Below are 16638 nucleotides of genomic sequence, written 5' to 3' on the forward strand. Positions count from 1 at the left end.
AGAGAGTCCGCGGCACCGCCCCCTCCACGGCCCGAGCGCCCGCTCGCGCGGCTCCCACAATGCACCGTACAATGGCCCGACCGCCGCCACTACCGGGGCCTGAACGGGCCTGGCGGAGCCCGAGCGCGGTGAGTGCCGGCGAGGGCCCCGGGGGACGGCGGGGAGCGGGGCGGGAGGCCGTGTCGCTGCGCCCGCGCGCCCGGCACCCGGGGCTGCGGAGCCCCTCTCCTCCGGCCCCTCGGCGCGGTCGTCCACACCCCCGACCGAGGCCCCCTCTGCGTCAGCCCGGGCCCAGATAGGCCCCAGGGTGACGAAAACCCTCCGCGCAGCCAATACCTGGGGCCTGGGGGACGCCGAGAAACTCCACTGCCCACCCGTCCCTTCCGCGACCCGGAGACGCAGCCTGAAGGGTCCCCTACTCTCCGACCCCGAGGGTCCCCGGAGACCCAGAAGAGCTGCACCTGCTCCCTCCCCTCAGACACGCCTACCCAGACCCACAGAGCCCCCTTCCCCGCTCCGAATAGCCCGCTCTTTGCCCTTTTTCGTATTCCGGAGCCTCACAGTCCTTTTCGGAGGCTTCCCTCGAAGCCCTGGCTCTGGAAAACCCAGATGTTCCCTCCTCAATGACTGTCCCCCATAACCTTAGATATCGTCCCTCCGGATACCCATCTCCAGACTCTTAAAATTCAGGGAACACACTTGGGGCTGTCCGGAACCTTTCAGTCCCTATAATCCCCCCCGATCTTTTTCTTTTTTTGGCGGGGGGAGTGGGGTGGGGTGGTCCCTTAGAGATCCGTTAGCTTGCTCGTGAGTCCTTGCCATACTTGCCCTTTCTTCCGACCCTGAGACCTCCAGACCATCCCTGAAGGTGTTCTTTCCCCGGCAGCCACCCACTCCCATCTCTCCCAGCCCCGGGGGAGTGTAACCTTTCCCACTGCACAGTGGGGTGGTCTTGAAGTTGCTGGAGGAACCGGCTGTTCCCTGCAAATCCAGCCCCGCACTTTGGCCCCAGCTTGGCGCGGGGGAAAGGGAGTTACTGGGGCTTTCGCCTGCCTGTGTGGCTTGTCTCCTGGTTTGGGTGTTTTTCCGTCTGTCAGTTTAGGACTGTGGTAGAGGCCGGCCTAGGGTTTCTAATCTGCCCCCCGCCCCCCCCCCCCAATGTGAGGCCACCAGATTGGGGCAGAGGTGGGGGTGGGTATCTATCAGGTTTCCTCTTCGGGAAAACAGGGCTCTAGCTAGTGAGGTGCGGCCCTTTTCTCACGGCCTCCTCTGGACTGGGAGACAGTGGGAAAGAGAGGAAATAGTGAATCAAAGGGACTGCAGAGAGGGCCCATCTGAACTGACAGAACTGGCAGCCCGAGAGTGAATCCAGCGCCTGTTAATCCAGTTTGATGTCTCTTGGAATGAGGCAAGTCACTGAGACTGCAGCCTCTCTGTAATTTAATTCTCCTGCCTCTCTGGTGTGTGTGAGAGAGTGAGAGCGCGGGCGGGGGGTGGAGGGGGCAGCTATTCTCATTCTTCTGTTTTCCGTCCAGTCAGTGTGTCTTTGGGATTTGTTTCTGGTGCGCAGGTCAGGACCTGGCTTTTTTTCTTTAAATCTATTTATAATTTCCCAGTTGCTATTTTGGGTTCTGCTTAAGGGAAGATTCTATCCACCCCAAGGAACCGGTTCCAGGGCGCAGGGTGTGTTTCCTCTTCGGCAGGTGTTGAATTAAGTTCTTCAGATCCCCAAGTAGCTCTTAGGCAGGGGGGATGAAAGCTATTTTAGGGTAGTCACTGAAGTGGAGCTGTTAATCCTCTGTGGGTCTCCCTAGTTAAGAACACTTAGAGATTAACCCTTTCCTTGCTGCAGGAGGGCTAGTTCTCAACAGTGTTTTGAGAGGGTTCAGAGAATTCGAGTGTGGCCGCAGAAGGTGGGAACATGCAACTCAATACAAAGGCAAAGATAATAGCCGCCTTTTGTTGGGCATTTACAGCAAGCCGAGCCCTATGCTGAGCTCTTTGCATACCTGACTAACATAATCCTTACAACAAGCCTGTGAGGTGAGTATTTTTAGCTTTACAGATGAGGAAACAGGCTAATAATGGAGAAAGAACGCAGTTTCTATAGAGATGATGTAACACCATAAAAACTAGTTGCATCAGAAGGCAGCAGGAATTATGGCTCACAGCAGAGGACAGCCGGACTGGGGAGCAGTTTGTCTCCTTTCATCTGCCAAAGATGGTCACCCAGAGTTTTCAGCGAGCATTGTATTTGGGGTGTGAGACTTCGTGATAGAAGAGATTCCTAAAGCGAGAGAACTCTGGCCCAGGATGTGGTGTTGTAGGAAGGCAAAGACTGGTTAGAGGGGATGGGTGAGTGTTAATTTCATTGTGAGGGGAAAAGGGGAAGGTTGCCTTCTGGGGAGATGTCGGGAAGGGAAGGAAGCTGAGGTCTGAAAAGTAGCATTAAAGGGTGGGGGTGGGGGGGGAGAACTTCTCAGGCCCCACGTGGAAAAGTGGCAGACACAGTTTAGATGTCCGAGATGACACTGCATGTAGGCACACATTTTCTGTGTCAGATGCTTTCAAGAGTGTTATTTCACTTAACCCTCCATGGGAGTATTATAGGTAAGGACAATAAATCTCTATTTCATTTTATTTGAATTTTTATAAGTGTTTATTTGAGCCAGACTGAGGACAGTGTTGGGAAGCAAGATTTCAAATGCTTCCAGTAAACCTCTAGTAGAAATTGATGCAACTGGGGTTCAGAGAAACAAAATAACCTGCCCAGAGTTTCACAGCCAGTAAGTGGCAGCTCTTTTGAAAGCAAGTCCAAGGTTCTTTCCACGCTCCCTCCCTCTTTAGCTCAGGTGCCAGAAGGAATCTTAGGATGAAAATACATCGAGTTACACCAGTAACTGGGAGGGATTGATTGTGTTTGTTTTATGGGAGCAGGTTCTGTCAGCTTCTCTGTAGTTAAGGTTAGCAGTAAGACCAGAAGAGCAGCTTTAAAAGAGAAGCAGAATTCTTTGACAGTTTCGCTGAGGAAGAAGTCCGCAGGAATAGGCCTGATAATGTGAGAGAAGCCTAGCGATCTTTCTGGATGAGAGGAGTTTGCAGACAAAGGACAGAAGGAGAGATACTAGATTCCCAAAAGTTTTCCTACGGTAACACTAGCAGCTTTGGTTATCCAGGAGCCTTTCAGTGACTGTAGGTAAGGACTTCCGTTGTGCCTTTTTAAAAAGCGTGGAGGGAATAGGATCTGGGTGTTGGCTGTTTTCTTTTTAAAGCCATAGCCCCATTAAATGCAGATCAAGGCAAGCACATGGCTGCTGCCTTCCTCCTTTGGTTCTGAGTACAGCCTCGTGAGCTCTTCTTAGCCACCACCAGCCTGTTTCCTAGAAGCCCATTACTCACTCTTTCAGTAGCTGCATACTGAACTGCTGTGTCTTGTTTGTGCTTGTTCAGGAGAACAGATGAGGTGGACGTGTGGGAGGCGGGGGATGTACTGTTCTCTTTCTGAGTTTGTGCGGAATTTCCAGGGCTAGGCTCCCCTCTCATATTAGCCAGAGATGGAGCTTGCTTTCTGGCTGCCTGCCATTCCCAACTTTCCAGAAGCTGGGGTGCATAATTTCAGATTATCAAGGGGGAACACAATTTGACTTTGAAGGTAGGGGAAATCCCCTCCAAACTAGACTTTCAAACTTGTGCTTGCTGTCTACCCAATTCCAAGGTTCGTGGTAATCGCTGGTATTATAAACAGATAATTCCACCTTTGTGAAGAAAGATACTTAATGAAAGCCAGACATCAGAGGCCTTTGAGGTTTATAGTGAAGCAGGTAAATATGCCTCGACTGGAAGGCTCAAGTGGGACTAGTTCTACGCCTCATCAGCACGTGACTTAGGTAAAACGTAGCCACCTTTGTGCAGATCTTTCTAGGCAAATCTCCACTCGTGATGGGGAAATGTTTATCATATTACATTGCAGTGTTTCTTCAACAAGTGGAATGGTTCCTAAACAGGGCGTAGCTCATGTTAATGATGAGCAAAGCTCTCTAGGGTATGAACCCGCTGATCCTATCATCTCGTTCACAGCCAGTCTGTTGGATGAATGGTCACTGTAAGCAGCAGGTACTAATGAGCTGAGCAAGCATTCTGTGGCCCACAGCTAATCAGTGTGGTTAGAGCCCTCGCCAGATTCTCATGGACAGTTCCCAGATATCCCCTTCGCTCCCTTCATGTGGAAAACTCTCATGACCATATTTTGGCATGACCTCTTCAAAAGGATCCCTGCTATCGCGAGTTGCATTGTGATAGGTAATCTGTGATGAGTTTGTGAATGTGGGTCTGTTGTCCTACTTTCGAGGGTCAGTTTGGTAACTCCCATCCTCTTCCACTGAGTTGATGTCAGGAAAGAAGTGTCACCTTGCTCCAGCCACCCACTTCCTCTCCCTTTCTACTCAACAAAAGAAAGGATCAGACTTCAGGATAATAGCTCCACACTTTGGAAGTGGTATAAACCCAGTTTAAACCAGAATAACTTCTTCTTTTTTTAAAGATTTAAAAAATTTATTTTTAGAGAGGGGGGAAGGGAGGGAGAAAGAGAGGGAGAGAAACATCAGTGTGTGGTTGCCTCTTGCATGCCCCCTACTGGGGACCTGGCCCACAACCCAGGCATATGCCCTGGCTGGGAATCAAACTGACGACCCTTTGGTTTGCAGGCCAGCACTCAACTCACTGAGCCACACCAGCCAGGGCTAAACCAGAACTTCTTGAGCATAAGTTAAGCCTATGAGAATCAACTTACATCAATGACTAATATGCTCATCTAAAAGAAAGTCGAGGGTCCTTTTCTAGGTGCTAGGTGTATGGAGATGAAAGAGATATGATCTGAGCCCTCAGAGAATCAGAGTTCAGTGGAAGAGACTTAAGTTCTAATGCAGATGTGGTGTTACCTGCTTCTTATGGAGAAATGCACGTGTGCTGTGAATGGCTGTAGGAGGGGCCACTCATCAGCTTAGGGTACTGGACAGGTTTTGCTAAAGAAGCCGAGTCAGGACCTGAGACCAAGAGACTCAGATGATGGAGGGCAGGGTGGGACACTAACTGACTCAGGGGAAATGCTTAGTGTGCTATTGCCCCCTCAGATAGAACTCTTGATGTTGTGCTGCTAAGAAACACATCTGGCACAGGGGCTGACTTTTCAGGGTGTAAATTTGCTAAATAAAGGCTTCTCCTTCTTTTCCTCTTTTGCCTTTTGGGCATTTTATTGCTTCTTAACACCTCCATGAGGAGTAGAATTGTGGAAAATAGTGGGTGAGGGGAAATTAGGGTAAAGGAAAGGAAGAGGAGGTGGAGGAGTTGCTATCTCTAACTTTAATGGAAAGGATCTAAAAGAGAAGTTAGAAGAGAAAGTTTGGAGTTTAAGGCTTTTATTTCCTCAGATTATCTTGTTTCCTATTAGCCTAGGTGGTACTAGTAATAATGGTTACCACTAAGCACTTATTAGATGCCCAGCCTTCTACCGAATCCTCCATATTCATTATCTCATTTAGTCCTCCATAAATCATTCTTATGATTTAGCTTATTTTGTACATGAGGAAACATCTCAGAGAAGTAATTGGAAGGGTTGGGATTGAAATGGGGCTCTGTTTGCCTCCAGTCTGTTTCCACTGTATTGGACTCCCTAACACCAGGTGTTCTGACATTTCAGGTGAAGAGATTGTTTTCTGAAGGCTGCGTTGGAGGCTGTGACAGAGCAGAGAGCCTGTGTGGAGCCGATGGGGAGGCTTTCTGAGTAACATGGCCCTTCGCCATTAGCCTTGCCATGACCACATTTTTCACCAGCGTCCCCCCCTGGATTCAAGATGCAAAGCAGGAGGAGGAAGTGGGCTGGAAACTAGTTCCCAGACCTCGGGGCCGGGAGGCGGAGAGTCAAGTGAAGTGCCAATGTGAAATCTCGGGGACACCCTTCTCAAACGGGGAGAAGCTGAGACCTCACAGCCTCCCTCATCCAGAGCAGAGGCCGTATAGCTGCCCTCAGCTGCACTGTGGCAAGGCTTTTGCCTCCAAGTATAAGCTGTATAGGTAGGTGACACTCCCATACCTCTTCCTGTCCTGAGGTTCCAGGAGGACAAAGCCAGAGAGAGTCCGCTGAGTGTGGCAGAAGAGAAGAATTTAATCTGTCCCATAAGTATGTCCTGAATGCCAGCCATTTGGGGTCACACAGTAAAAAATAATGGTGGTGGGTTTTTTGGGTTTTTTTTTTTTAATCCTCACCAGGGGGAGAAAGAGAGAAACATTGATGTGAGAGACATTGATCAGTTGCCTTCTCGTATGTGCCCCAGCCAGGGGCCAAACCTGCAACCTGCGTATGTGCTCTTACCAGGAATCGAAGCTGTGACCTTTTGGTCTATGGGACAACGCTCTAACTCACTGAGCCACATTGGCCAGGGCAGTGGTGGTGGTTTTTATTCAAACACTAGAATATGATGGGTACAGTATCAAATAGCCATGAACAAACTAGATTGAACATTTTTTTTTCTTTACTACTTTCCCCACTCCTATAAGGTAATGGTGAAAATCTTGGCTAGAAATTAGGAATCAATCCTAGAACTTCAGAAGGAAAGGGAGACACTGTGATCCTATCTCTACATTTTCAAGTGGAGGCTCAGAGTGGGGAAGTAACTTACCCAAGGTCACATAACTTCTTAGGTCCTGTAGTGCCTCTTCTACTGAACCAGGCCGTCACTCAGATGATTACTTCTGTGTCTGTAGAGTCCCTGGTATCCTCTGGCTCAGTGGCCTTCATGACACTTGTAAGACCAAGAACCCTTGCTGAAGTGAAATGGAGTGTGAAAGCCCTGGTGTAAAGCAGATGTGGCAGAGCAGCTCTGAAAGGGGGGGTGCCTGCTTAAAGGCAGTCTTGACTTTATCCTTGCTTTTCTGTCAGAGGAACTCGAACCGCCCGCTGCAGTTGAGATAGACTGCCTGATGCAGTCTTCCGTGTATCACACCCCGACTCACCGAGCTCCTGCCACGTACCGTGCCCAGACGGATGGGAGCGCTGGCCCTCCTTGCGTTGTTGTCTTACTAGTGGAGACAGACAGCAAGCAAGTAATGTGAACAAGATGACCAACCACAGAAAGCCTCAGTTCCTTGTCTGGAAAACAGTTTATAGGAAGGAACTAAAACAGGTAGCAGGGCATGTGCCCAGGACTGCCCTTGTGACGGTTCCGTGGCCCTCAGGAATGCTGACTCTGTGTGCTTCTGTGTCGTAGGTAGACGCCGTGTGCGGCTGTCCTCTTAGACCATCTTTTTTTTTTTTTTTTTTTTTTTAAGAATTTTTGTGTGTTTATTTGAGCCCATCTGATGATAAATGCTGCAGAGCATGCTCTTAGACGACCTTAGTGACCATCTGGGTGTCAGTGAGAGGCTGCAGGAAAGGTCCTAGTCCAGGAGCCAGGACCCTGACTGCACCCACAGTCACTGTGTGACCTTAGGTGAGTTACTGAACTTCTTTGGGCTTCCGTTTCTTCACCTGCAAAATGAGGGAAGTGGACTGTGGATCACTTAGCACTTCCCTATCACACATTATCCTGCCAGTTAGGCCTCGGGAGGTCAGTAGTAACCTCATAGGTGTGAGCACGAGAGTAGCATGAGAGTAGTGGAATGTTCGGTGCCCTCCAGACAGAAAGGATCACTGGGTGCTATAGTAGAGACAATGGTGGCATACCTAAGTGAACCCAGTTCTCAAGGTCTGTGTTTAAATTTAGCTTGTGCCACTTACCGACTGGTGTGTGGGACTACTCTGTGCTTCACCCTCTTGTGGAGAACAAGGTTGATGACTCCCCTCATGCAGGGCCTGGCAAATGGTGGGCCCCAAAGTCTTGTGGAATCTGTTATGGAGCTCTGGGTTGTAATCCTAGACTCTGAGCTGCTTTCCAGCCAGATGGGAGCAGGTAAACCAAGGGACACTGAGGTGCCATACCATGAAAACGTTTTTGCTTTTTTTTTTTTTTTTTTAAGATTTTATGTATTTATTTTGAGAGAGAGGGGAAGGGAGGGAGAAGGAGAGGGTGAGAAACATCATTGTGTGGTTGCCTCTCATATACCTGTAACTGTGGACCTGGCCCGCAACCCAGCCATGTGCCCTGACTGGGAATCAAACTGGTGACTTTTTGGTTCGTAGGCCAGCACTCAATCCACTGCACCACACCAGCCAGAGCAAATGAAAATGTTTCTTAAATGTTGCTGCTTAAGTGGAAAACAGTTTAAATGGTAAAAATGAGCATGCAGTGAAAAATGAATTGTTCTCACACTTGAAGTCGCTGTTCTCCCCAAAGGCAGCCGGGCATAGGGTGTGGGGATGACTTTCTTATGTGTCCTTGTTGAGACATTCAAACATGTATTCTCTTTTTATTTTCACAAGGGAGTGCATTGCCTACACTATACTGAACTTCCTTTTCTGACTCAGCCCCAGATCAGGAAGTTTAGATATATTTCACTTTCCCCTTATTTTGTCATTTAAAATATTTAAAATACAACTTATTGAAAAGGAAATACATTGATGTAATTTAAAATTTAAAAGGTACAAAAAGATATACAATGAAAATACTCCATCACACCCATAAGCTGCATATTTCTTCTCCCCAAAGGCAATCAACGTTGTCAGTTTCTTTTATATCCTTCTAGAAATATTTTAAGCACATACAAACAAATTTACATATATTTCCCTCTCTTTATATGCATAGTACCAGTCTACACGCACTCTTCTATCTCATGCTGTTTTATACTTACTATATTTTAGGAGCTTGTTCCCTGTAGGTACATAGGAAGCTGCCTTATTTTTTTTTAAAGACTTATTTGTTTTTAGAGAGAGGGGAAGGGAGGGAGAAAGATGGAGAAAAACACTGATGTGAGAGAGAAACATCGATTGGTTGCCTCTCGTGCACGCCCCCACCAGGGACCAAACTTGCAACCCAGGCATGTGCCCTGACCAGGAATCGAACTGGCAGCCTTTTGCTTTGTGGGATGACACCCAACCAACTGAGCCACACTGGTCAGGGCGGTTTTTTTTTTTTTTTTTTTTTTTAATAAAGTTGAGTCATAAAATAAGACCCTTTAAAAAAGTTGAGTTATTTTATGAATTTATCTTAATTTATTTAACCAGTCTCCTATTGGTGAACATGGAGATTGGTCCCTCACGTTTTGCTGCAATACACAACGCTGCGAAGATTAGCAGTACATACAGGGTGGGGCAAAAGTAGGTTTACAGTTGTGACTACGCGCAACAGTTTACCCCTGTATTATTATTTATTAATTATTGTATTGTTTTCCATACAGACAACTGTGAACCGACTTTCGCTCCACCCTATGTGTGATTCTGCAGGTGGGCAAGGATACCTAGAATGTAGTTGGCATGGTATTCCATCCATCCCATTGCATGGCCCTACCATAGTTTTTATACCTAGTTCCCTGTTAATGGTTACCTCAGTTGTCTGGTTAGCCTTGGGATCTCATCTTTCTGCTCTATCTTCCATCTCTACCCCAGGCACATGGCCACCCACTCAGCCCAAAAACCACACCAGTGCATGTACTGTGATAAGATGTTTCACCGCAAGGACCATCTCCGGAACCACCTGCAGACCCATGACCCCAACAAAGAGGCTCTCCACTGTTCCGAGTGCGGTAAGAATTACAATACGAAGCTGGGCTACCGGCGTCATCTGGCCATGCATGCCGCCAGCAGCGGTGACCTCAGCTGCAAAGTGTGCCTGCAGACCTTTGAGAGTACCCAGGCACTGTTAGAGCACCTGAAGGCCCATTCACGCCGGGTAGCAGGGGGTGCCAAGGAGAAGAAGCACCCCTGTGACCACTGTGACCGGCGGTTCTATACTCGTAAGGATGTGCGGCGGCACCTGGTAGTGCACACAGGCCGGAAGGACTTCCTGTGCCAGTACTGTGCCCAGCGGTTTGGCCGCAAGGACCACCTGACACGGCATGTCAAGAAGAGCCACTCGCAGGAGCTGCTCAAGATTAAGACAGAGCCAGTGGACATGTTAGGCCTTCTCAGCTGCAACTCCACAGTCAGCGTGAAGGAAGAGCTGAGCCCTGTGCTGTGCATGGCCTCTCGGGACATGATGGGGGCCAAGGCCTTCCCTAGCATGTTACCCATGGGCATGTATGGCACCCACATCCCTACCATGCCCAGCGCAGGCATGCCACACTCCCTGGTGCACAACACGCTGCCCATGGGTATGAGCTACCCTCTGGAATCCTCACCTATCTCTTCTCCAGCTCAGCTTCCTCCAAAATACCAACTTGGATCTACCTCATACTTGCCTGACAAATTGCCCAAAGTGGAGGTGGATAGTTTTCTGGCGGAGCTTCCTGGAAGCCTGTCCCTCTCATCCGCTGAACCCCAGCCCGCCTCACCTCAGCCGGCGGCAGCTGCGGCCCTCCTAGATGAAGCACTGCTCACCAAGAGCCCCGCCAACCTCTCTGAGGCCCTCTGCGCTGCTAATGTGGACTTCTCCCACTTACTGGGCTTTCTTCCACTCAACCTGCCCACGTGTAACCCACCCGGGGCCACAGGGGGCCTGGTCATGGGCTACTCCCAGGCTGAGGCACAGCCCCTGCTCACCACATTGCAAGCTCAGCCTCAAGATTCCCCAGGAGCTGGGGGACCTCTGAACTTTGGGCCTCTGCACTCCTTGCCTCCTGTCTTCACCTCTGGCCTGAGCACCACCACCCTGCCTCGTTTCCACCAGGCATTCCAGTAGCCCCCAAGGAGGCCGTCAGCTCAGTCTTGGACTCTGTCAGGGAGCTTCAGTACCCATCCCATCTGTATCCCCTGTAAATGCAGCTGAGCTTTCAGAGCTGGGTTCAAACAGAAAAGATTCCAGTATCTGTATGGAGCACTTGGTTTGGGAGCTCAGGCTCTGAGGATCAGTTCCAGGAGGAGCCTTGAGCCCCAGCCCCATGAAAAGATCGCGTACTATAGGACTTCAGGTATTTTTACTTTTTTTTTTTTTTTTTTTTTATCTGAATCGGGAGCCACACTTAGTCCTCTCTTTCTCCAAAGTGTCAGAACCTCCTCCTCTCTGGAGAATGGGGAGACCTGTTGGAGACAGAGAGTCTCACTTTGGATGACCTTGAGAAAAATAGCTGAAGAAGCCCGCCTTCCGGGCCCCACCTGCAGACCCCATAGCAGTCGGCCAGCCCCTGCTGCAGAGGGTCACTTGGCTCCATCACCTGCTTCCAGCGGACGGGCAGGAGAAAGGGCCTCCACTCTGCCTCACCACCCCCACCCCTCCTTCACCAGCACCTCCATTTTCAGTCAGTGTTGTCCAGCAACGGTACTGTTTACACAGTCGCTTCAGACACACCATTTCACCTCTCTTGCCGAGCTGTTAGCCTTAGAGGGATTGCAGTGAACATTGTTTACACACCGAGAATTCATTCCCACCAGTCCATTCCAGTTGGCACCAGCTGGAACCTTTTGGTACCTGGTGTTAACCGGAGCCCTGTTTACAAGGCGGAGTCGGGTCTCGCTGACTTCTCTTCACTTGAGGTCATATTTTTCCCCTGTGGGGAAATAAACTGACTTTGGACTGCTTCAGTCTCTGCCATCTTCCATGACTGTGTCGTTCCTGCCTTCCTCAGCAGTGTCTGCAGAAGACAGGCCAGAAGATTGGAGCAGTTTCTCACAGGTCTGCAGTTCTGTTTTTCTCCAAGTATATATCCTGACCCCTCATCCCACTTTTGAACCGGGGAGGGGAAGAAATGAAAGACATGCCCACTTCCATCTCCTCCCCCTTGCCTAATTCCCACCCTGAACATCATGAGCTGTTATCATTAGTCTTAGGAGGGACTGGGGTTCTAGGCTGGTGTGAACAGCAAAGGAGAGGGTGTGAACCCCTCCTTTGTCTCTCCTACCTGTCCGTTTTCCAGGAAGTTGTGGAATTGTAGAGTTTCAGAGAGTTAGGACTGGGCAGATAGATCGTTGAGCCCTGATCTGTGGGTGCATCATTGCCTCCCACACCAGACTCTTCTTACCCACAACGTCCCTCTCTCCTCCACTTTGCAGTTCCCTTGGACTCAGGGCCACTGTACATAGGCTTTTCTGCTCTCCATCAAAGAACTTCCACTTTCCAGTTGTGGCCTCCCTCAGTTTTGTCCCCAGTACTCAGCAAGGTTTCTTGCAACAAATGACTAGTTCTGACTTGGGGGGCTCTGCCAGAGACAGCACAGCCCTTGCCCAGCTGACCCCCATCCTTGCTTCATTTCAGGTCTGCATGAGCACTCTTCCCATTCATGGAAGGGAGGTAGCTCAGGGGCCACCAGTGTGGGACCCTTTTGAGATACCTCCACTCTGATTCAGAAACACACTTCTACCTCTTTACTGTTAACTCCTACCGATGCAGCCAGCAGTCTCTGGGCCCTTCTTTCAGCGGGTGCCTCGTGCTGGCTTCTCCACTAGGATTTCAGGACAGACTACTGAGGAACTGCCTCAGCCTCCTCCCATTCCTCCCCCTCTCACCCTTCTGTCCAGGAGTAACTTTGGTCTGTTGTCAGAAACTGAACAGGTGCAAGACCCAGGCTTCTGCTTCAGACCAGGCCAGTACTCTTTGAGGTGAAAGCCTTAAAATGTAGCTCCCTAGCCCTCGACTGGAAGCAATATGGAGTGAATAAGCATGTTTTTGATTTAGGCAGGGTAGCTTGGGATACCTTTAAAAAAACAAAACCAGATATAAAAATGTCTGGCAAGGTTAGAATCAGACTAGGTGATTTGCTTCTAAAAATTAGTTTTCAGTGAGTCCCAGGGACTGATTAAGGTTTATTTTTAAAAGCGTCCACCTTGGTACGCAGCCACCTCCTGCATGCTGTGCATGTTATTGGGACTCATGTTACAGGAAGTGGCATGTGAGGGTCCAAGCAGGACTCAGTGCTGCCGTTCTCCTCGTCTGGTCTTCATCACTAGACCCAGCAGTCCTCCTCCCCTCCCTGTCACCTTCCCTGCACCCTTTGTTTACAGAGGCAAATGGGCCTCTGGCCACAGAATACAGTCTCAGGCTGATAGAGGAGACCCTTCCTCTCTGCCTTCTCTTTCCTGTCCCTTCCTGGAATCCTCTCTCCCGTTAGTGATGCTGGGAAACTCATAGGACAGGCAAAGCAGCTATTTAAAACCTTGTAACTGGAGCCTTGCCCTTCCTCTCCCCATCTTCCTTCCACCCTGCCCCATTACCTCTTCCTTCAATGCCCTTCAATACCTTCAATACCACCCACAAGGAATTTCCCTATCACTGTGAACTTTTCTGGTGCAGAGGAACGTCAGCCTTCACCTTTTTCTCTTTTTTTTGGACCATAGCCACCCAGCTGTTTCTTAAACCTCCCTTTCCATAATTAAAAAACAAAAAACAAAACAAAACAGAAACAAAGAAAAAAGCCTTATTGGCCTGGCTGTTCAAAGGATAAGAATAGCTTTATCCCACACTCAGTACCAAACCCACTTCAGTACCCTTACGGAGGCCACGAGAGCCTGAGTCTCAGGGCATCTGCCCAGGACAGGAGCCATGGCATGTGGCAGAGACCAAATAAGGTACAGGAAAAAGGGGTGTGATGTCCCCTTCCCCACCATCTCTTTTAACTTCTGTCAGCGAGGAGCTGCCCTGAATGGGGGTAGGCACCTCCCACCCTACACAGTAGCTGGTCGCAGTTGAGCACAGTCGAGGCCAGAGGACAGTGCCCAGCTCCGTCAGCACAAAGGACCTGTGCACATCTCAGAGGTGAAAGGTGGGGAAAGAAGCACCGATGAGTTTTCCCCCCAACCTTTTACAAATGGCATTTTGTTCATGGAAATCCGGAAAGCAGGTGTGATTACTTTTTTTGCTCGTAGATATTGTCCTACGTTGAAATTCTCCCACTGCCCTAAACTTTCCTCTAGGAGCCCTTTAAATCCTTCCTCCCTTCTTTTTGGTAGCTGTTTTTTTCCACTCCCCTTTCCACCTCCCTTATCTAGGAGCTATTTGTAAGCACGAAACTTTTTTAACAGTTTATATTGTACAGGATCAATATTTTGCTTTTTAACAAGGATATTTATGTAATAAACTTTGCCTTAGGCAGGTGTTGGCCAGAAAAATCCAGATTCCTCTGGGATCCCACCCTGGCCTCTCCTGGAGCTCTGAACCTGCTGTGGAAGGAATTGGCTGTGACCTTCACCACTGGAGAGTAGGGTCTGTGGGTAGGGAAAGGGTGTTCTAGTTCTGACAGGAGAAGGGTTCACCGTGATAACTAGTGCCTCTGTGGAGGGGTTTGGAGGAAGTATGGAGGAAGAATTCCAGTCCGATTTCTTCGGATGCAAGCTGACTTCCTTAGCCGACTCTCCCCACAAGCACCTCTCCACCTCTGAATACTTGGCACTAGGGCTCCTGAAACACCACTTCTCCCTCCCTTCCTCCTAGTGGTAAAGGCTTTGGAGCCGCTCTTTCAAAACGCCAGATTATTTAAAGAGAAAAATACAAGACAAAAACCTTCTAGCACTTTGTAAACACAGTGAATAACCTCTTGGAGTATTTTTGGCTTTATATAAAACAAGGTTTTTAATTGTAAAATATAAGTGCCATTAGAAAATGCACAGGGCATATCTTTGTTAAAGTAGATTTTTCAATGTTTTACAGAATTACATTTTCAAAAAAAAGTTTTTATAATGAAGTTGTTTATTAAAAACGTCTGAATGATGTGTCTGGGAGTTGTGAACCTATCTGATTGGGAAAGGGGTGGAGAGAGCTTCAGGAAGAACTGGAAGCTACAAACACCTTCAGCATCCACGGGGACCCTTAGTGTAGGGACGGACAGGAACAACCTACACACTGGCGCCTGGAAACTTTGCACTTGGAAGTAAAAGAACTTAACAGGATGCCTTTGAGGTAAGTGACATCATACTATCACTTAATCTTGGATGCAGGGATCAGAAAAATCGCATCGGCTTAATGAAGTTTCATGTAGCTGAAAATGCCAGGTGTTGGTTAGCCCTTAGGTTAGTGTTGACCCAGCAACTGAGTGGTTGGTGTTAGCATCCCGAGTTCTCCCTGCCCTACCTCCTGCGACTCCATCCTCAGGGCCAACAAAGTGGCTCGTCCCTTTGTGCAGTAGAATGCTGCCATGATTCCAGAGTTGTCATTCTCACAGTGCTGACCAGGGAGAAAAGGGACCTTTACAGGCTCTCGGGAGAGAGCAGCCCTTTGATTCACAGAAGCCCCAGTAAGTATCTCCTGTCTCAGTGGTCTTCATGGGGTTCTGTGCTATCCCCAAACCAGTCACTATAAGCCAGTGATGACGGGGCTGAGATGGAAAAATTGGCTTCTCGAAACTTGGGGTATTATTGGGAAGAGGAACGGATGCCGATTGTCCAGGAAAAGTGTCATGCACCGCCCACCACACACAGATGGTAAGTGCCAGAGCTAGGCCCTGACCTTGCTCACACTGGGTGCCTATCATTAACTTCAGACAGACTGCTGAGAGGCTGACATGGTTTGGACAGTCTCTCATAGAGGGTTATCACCATCCTGTGCCCCACCCCTTGTACTGAGATCCTTCCCCCCCAGGGCTCAGGCTGAGCTTGATTTCCAGTGGTCTGGAGCCAGTGTTCAGTACAACTCTGGAGTCCAGCCCAGGAATTCATGGGGCATTAACAAGTGTTAATGTAACAGGTGTTTTGTGTTAGAAAAAGAAAAGGCAGTGGGCTGGCCCTTCATCTCTTTGGCCTTCCATTTACTTGACTAATGTTCACTGTTCATCCAAATGGGTCAGATCTCTGGGTAGGGCCCCAGGGGAATCCACCTTGGCCTCTAGAGGGTGCATGCCCCTGGTTGGGTCTGGTGGCTCAGAGCTCCCTTATCCATTGAGCCAGAGAAAGCTGAAGGCTCTCTGGAGGAGGTGGCAAGGATTTCCAGGCAGAACAGGGGCACAGGGGTACCGACCCCCACAGGCCATAAGTTTAGAAGCTAAGACCACAGGAATGAAGATGCACTTGTAGGATCCCGGCGGCAAGGGCTGGTCCCTCCGGCCTCTCACCTATCCAAGCACAGACGGACTGTGCACCTCAGATCCAAGCTCACATTTGTGACACGTCTGGTGCACAGCCAGGGGGAGGCTGCTGGGCCTAGGGCAAAGTGTCTACCTTTCAGCCTACCAGCCCAGAAGGACCCAGCTGGTTTGGGGGAAACCAGGTGATGCGCTTTGCTCCCTGGTTGGCAGTATTTGAAACCTTCCCTTGCCCCAGACCCTTTTACTCTGACCTTGTTTCTCCTTTCTTCACATATTTAGAGCACCTCCCTGTGCCCGTTAATTGCCGTCAACTGCGGCTCCCAGTTGGAATCTGGTTAGTCTTTTCAGGGGATACCTCTCGAGCCCCTATGCATAGGCTTGCTTTACCCAGAGCAAAGCTGCAGCTGTCCTACAGCTGCCCCAAAGCCGCAGACGACGGTGGGCACCGGGAGAGTAATCGCCTGGCATGGGAGTTGTGATAGTTCTGTCTGTGACCGGGGTTGGGCCTGATCGTCCCTGGTGCCTGCTCTGAGCTGCTCCTTGCTTGGCACCCCCTGCGCTTAACTGCCAGCGCCCTATTAATCTGGAGCCAGTTCTGCCAGGCTC

General features: G+C 49.5%; 1 protein-coding gene across 5 annotated transcripts; it reads left to right on the forward strand.

Annotated features, from left to right (window-relative positions):
- Positions 1-3: 3 nt before the first annotated feature.
- Positions 4-14725, forward strand: PLAGL2 (PLAG1 like zinc finger 2). Of its 5 annotated transcripts, XR_011651363.1 has the most exons (4): positions 4-128; positions 5696-6069; positions 9536-11696; positions 14106-14725. XR_011651363.1 is itself a non-coding variant. In XM_024559620.4 (3 exons), the coding sequence occupies exons 2-3, from the start codon at positions 5810-5812 to the stop codon at positions 10764-10766; spliced, it is 1491 nt and encodes a 496-aa protein (XP_024415388.2). In that variant the 5' UTR covers positions 4-128; positions 5696-5809; the 3' UTR covers positions 10767-14725. The 5 variants fall into 5 exon arrangements, 4 of the variants coding, with proteins under 4 accessions (XP_024415388.2, XP_045050686.2, XP_045050687.2 ...); XM_024559620.4 differs by having other exon boundaries at positions 9536-14725; XM_045194751.3 differs by lacking the exon at positions 4-128 and adding an exon at positions 1506-2355 and having other exon boundaries at positions 9536-14725.
- Positions 14726-16638: the final 1913 nt, after the last annotated feature.

This window comes from Desmodus rotundus, chromosome 6, assembly GCF_022682495.2.
Source record: "Desmodus rotundus isolate HL8 chromosome 6, HLdesRot8A.1, whole genome shotgun sequence".
NCBI classification, from domain to species: Eukaryota; Metazoa; Chordata; class Mammalia; order Chiroptera; family Phyllostomidae; genus Desmodus; species Desmodus rotundus.

What these genes read in the sequence shown, in the direction of transcription:
- PLAGL2 (XM_024559620.4), top strand. Translation starts at nt 5,810, where the DNA reads ATGACCACATTTTTCACCAGCGTCCCCCCCTGGATTCAAGATGCAAAG. An exon ending in TCCAAGTATAAGCTGTATAG is followed by an intron (nt 6,070 to 9,535) that starts GTAGGTGACACT and finishes TCTCTACCCCAG; the next exon opens with GCACATGGCCACCCACTCAG.